The 1,542-nt window shown below is 33.0% G+C and overlaps 1 protein-coding gene across 1 annotated transcript in view; it reads right to left on the bottom strand.

Annotated features, from left to right (window-relative positions):
- Window positions 1-282, bottom strand: part of EMH_0048660 (uncharacterized protein) — a gene marked incomplete at both ends in the record, with an annotated part of 4,252 nt that extends 3,970 nt beyond the window's left edge. Inside the window, one exon of the mRNA XM_013496437.1 lies at window positions 3-282. Within this exon, the coding sequence (XP_013351891.1) occupies window positions 3-282 (280 nt within the window). The remainder of the gene's footprint in view (window positions 1-2) is intronic.
- Between the last annotated feature and the right edge of the window lie 1,260 nt (window positions 283-1,542).

Here is a 1,542-nt window from a genome sequence, read left to right as displayed (position 1 = left end):
AAGGGGGCCCCCCGGGTTTGCTGCTGGTGTTATTGCTGTTTCTGCTGCAGTTTCTGCTGCTGCTGCTGTTGCTGCTGTTGCTGCAGCAGAAACCGATGGAAGAGCAGATGAGAGCAGCAGCAGCAGCAGCAGCAGCAGCAGCACGAGTGCCGATTGAACGGCTATATGCGGCTTGCAGCTCATAGACAAAATATAAGTCTGAGGTTTGTTGCTGCTGCTGCTGCTGCTGCTGCTGCTGCTGCTGTTTCTGCTGCTGGTTCTGCTGTTCTTCTCTCCCCTCATCGTAAGCTAGAAAGGGAGACGGGATCGGGCGATCCCAGCCCAGGATGAGGGAGCAGCAGAGCAGCAACTTGTGCTGCTGCTTAGCGTTGAAGCTGCTGCTGGGGGGGCACCTGAAACCTAATAAAAAAAGAAAAAAAAGAAAAAAAAAGAATATATACCAGCGGTCCTGCTGCTGCTGTACGCCTCCGGCTCCTGCTGCTGCTGCTGCTGCTGCTGCTGCTGTTGCTGCTGCTGGTGTTTCATCGGCAACCGGCGCTATGCCTACGGCTGTTGCTGCTGTTGCTGCTGCTGCTGCTGCTGCTGCTGTGATAGAGTTAAAGACCTTCTCCAGTAGCTATAACAAAAAGAAACAGACATATTTCTGCTGCTGCTGCTGCTGCTGCTGCAGAAGAAAAAGAAGGTTGCTGCTGCTGCTGCTGCTGCTGCTGCTAATGTATCTCTGTATCGATGAGACAAAGAAAAGGAGAAAAAAACAGACACAGCGGCAGCTTCTAGAGAAAATAAAAAGCAAAAAACAAATAAAAAACAATAAAACTATAAAATATATTTATTTATTTATTTATTTATTTTTTATTTATTTATAAATAAGAAAAAAACGAAAAAAAACATCCGTCGTAGTCTAGGTGGTTAGGATACGCGGCTCTCACCCGCGCGACCCGGGTTCAAGTCCCGGCGACGGAATTTTTATTTTTTTTTTTATTTATATAAATAAATAATATTTATATATTTATTTATATAAATAAATAATATTTATGTATTTATACATATAAATAAATAATATTTATATATTTATTTATATAAATAAATAGTATTTATATATTTATACATATAAATAAATAATATTTATATATTTATATATATAAATAAATAATATTAATATACTTATATATATAAAATTATTTAAATGTTTATAAATATAGATAGTATTTACACTTATGCATATATTTATATTGTATATATTGTATATATTCTATATATTATATATAGTCTTTATACTATAGATATATTCTATATATTGTATATATTCTTTATATTCTATATATTCTATATATTATGTATATTATATATATTATATATGTACAATATAATATGTATATTAAATTTATTATATTTATTATATATATTATATATACTGTATATGTTGTACGTATGTGTATATATTCGATATATTATATATTATATATATTATTTATATTCTATATATTCTTTATATTATATATTATATACATTCTATATATTCTATATATATATATATATATA

This window comes from Eimeria mitis, genomic scaffold (genome assembly GCF_000499745.2).
Source record: "Eimeria mitis Houghton genomic scaffold, Emh_scaff2104, whole genome shotgun sequence".
Lineage (NCBI taxonomy): Eukaryota > Apicomplexa > Conoidasida > Eucoccidiorida > Eimeriidae > Eimeria > Eimeria mitis.
The sequence above is the reverse complement of the archived record's forward strand: the minus strand, read 5'-3'. Positions and strand labels throughout refer to the sequence as shown.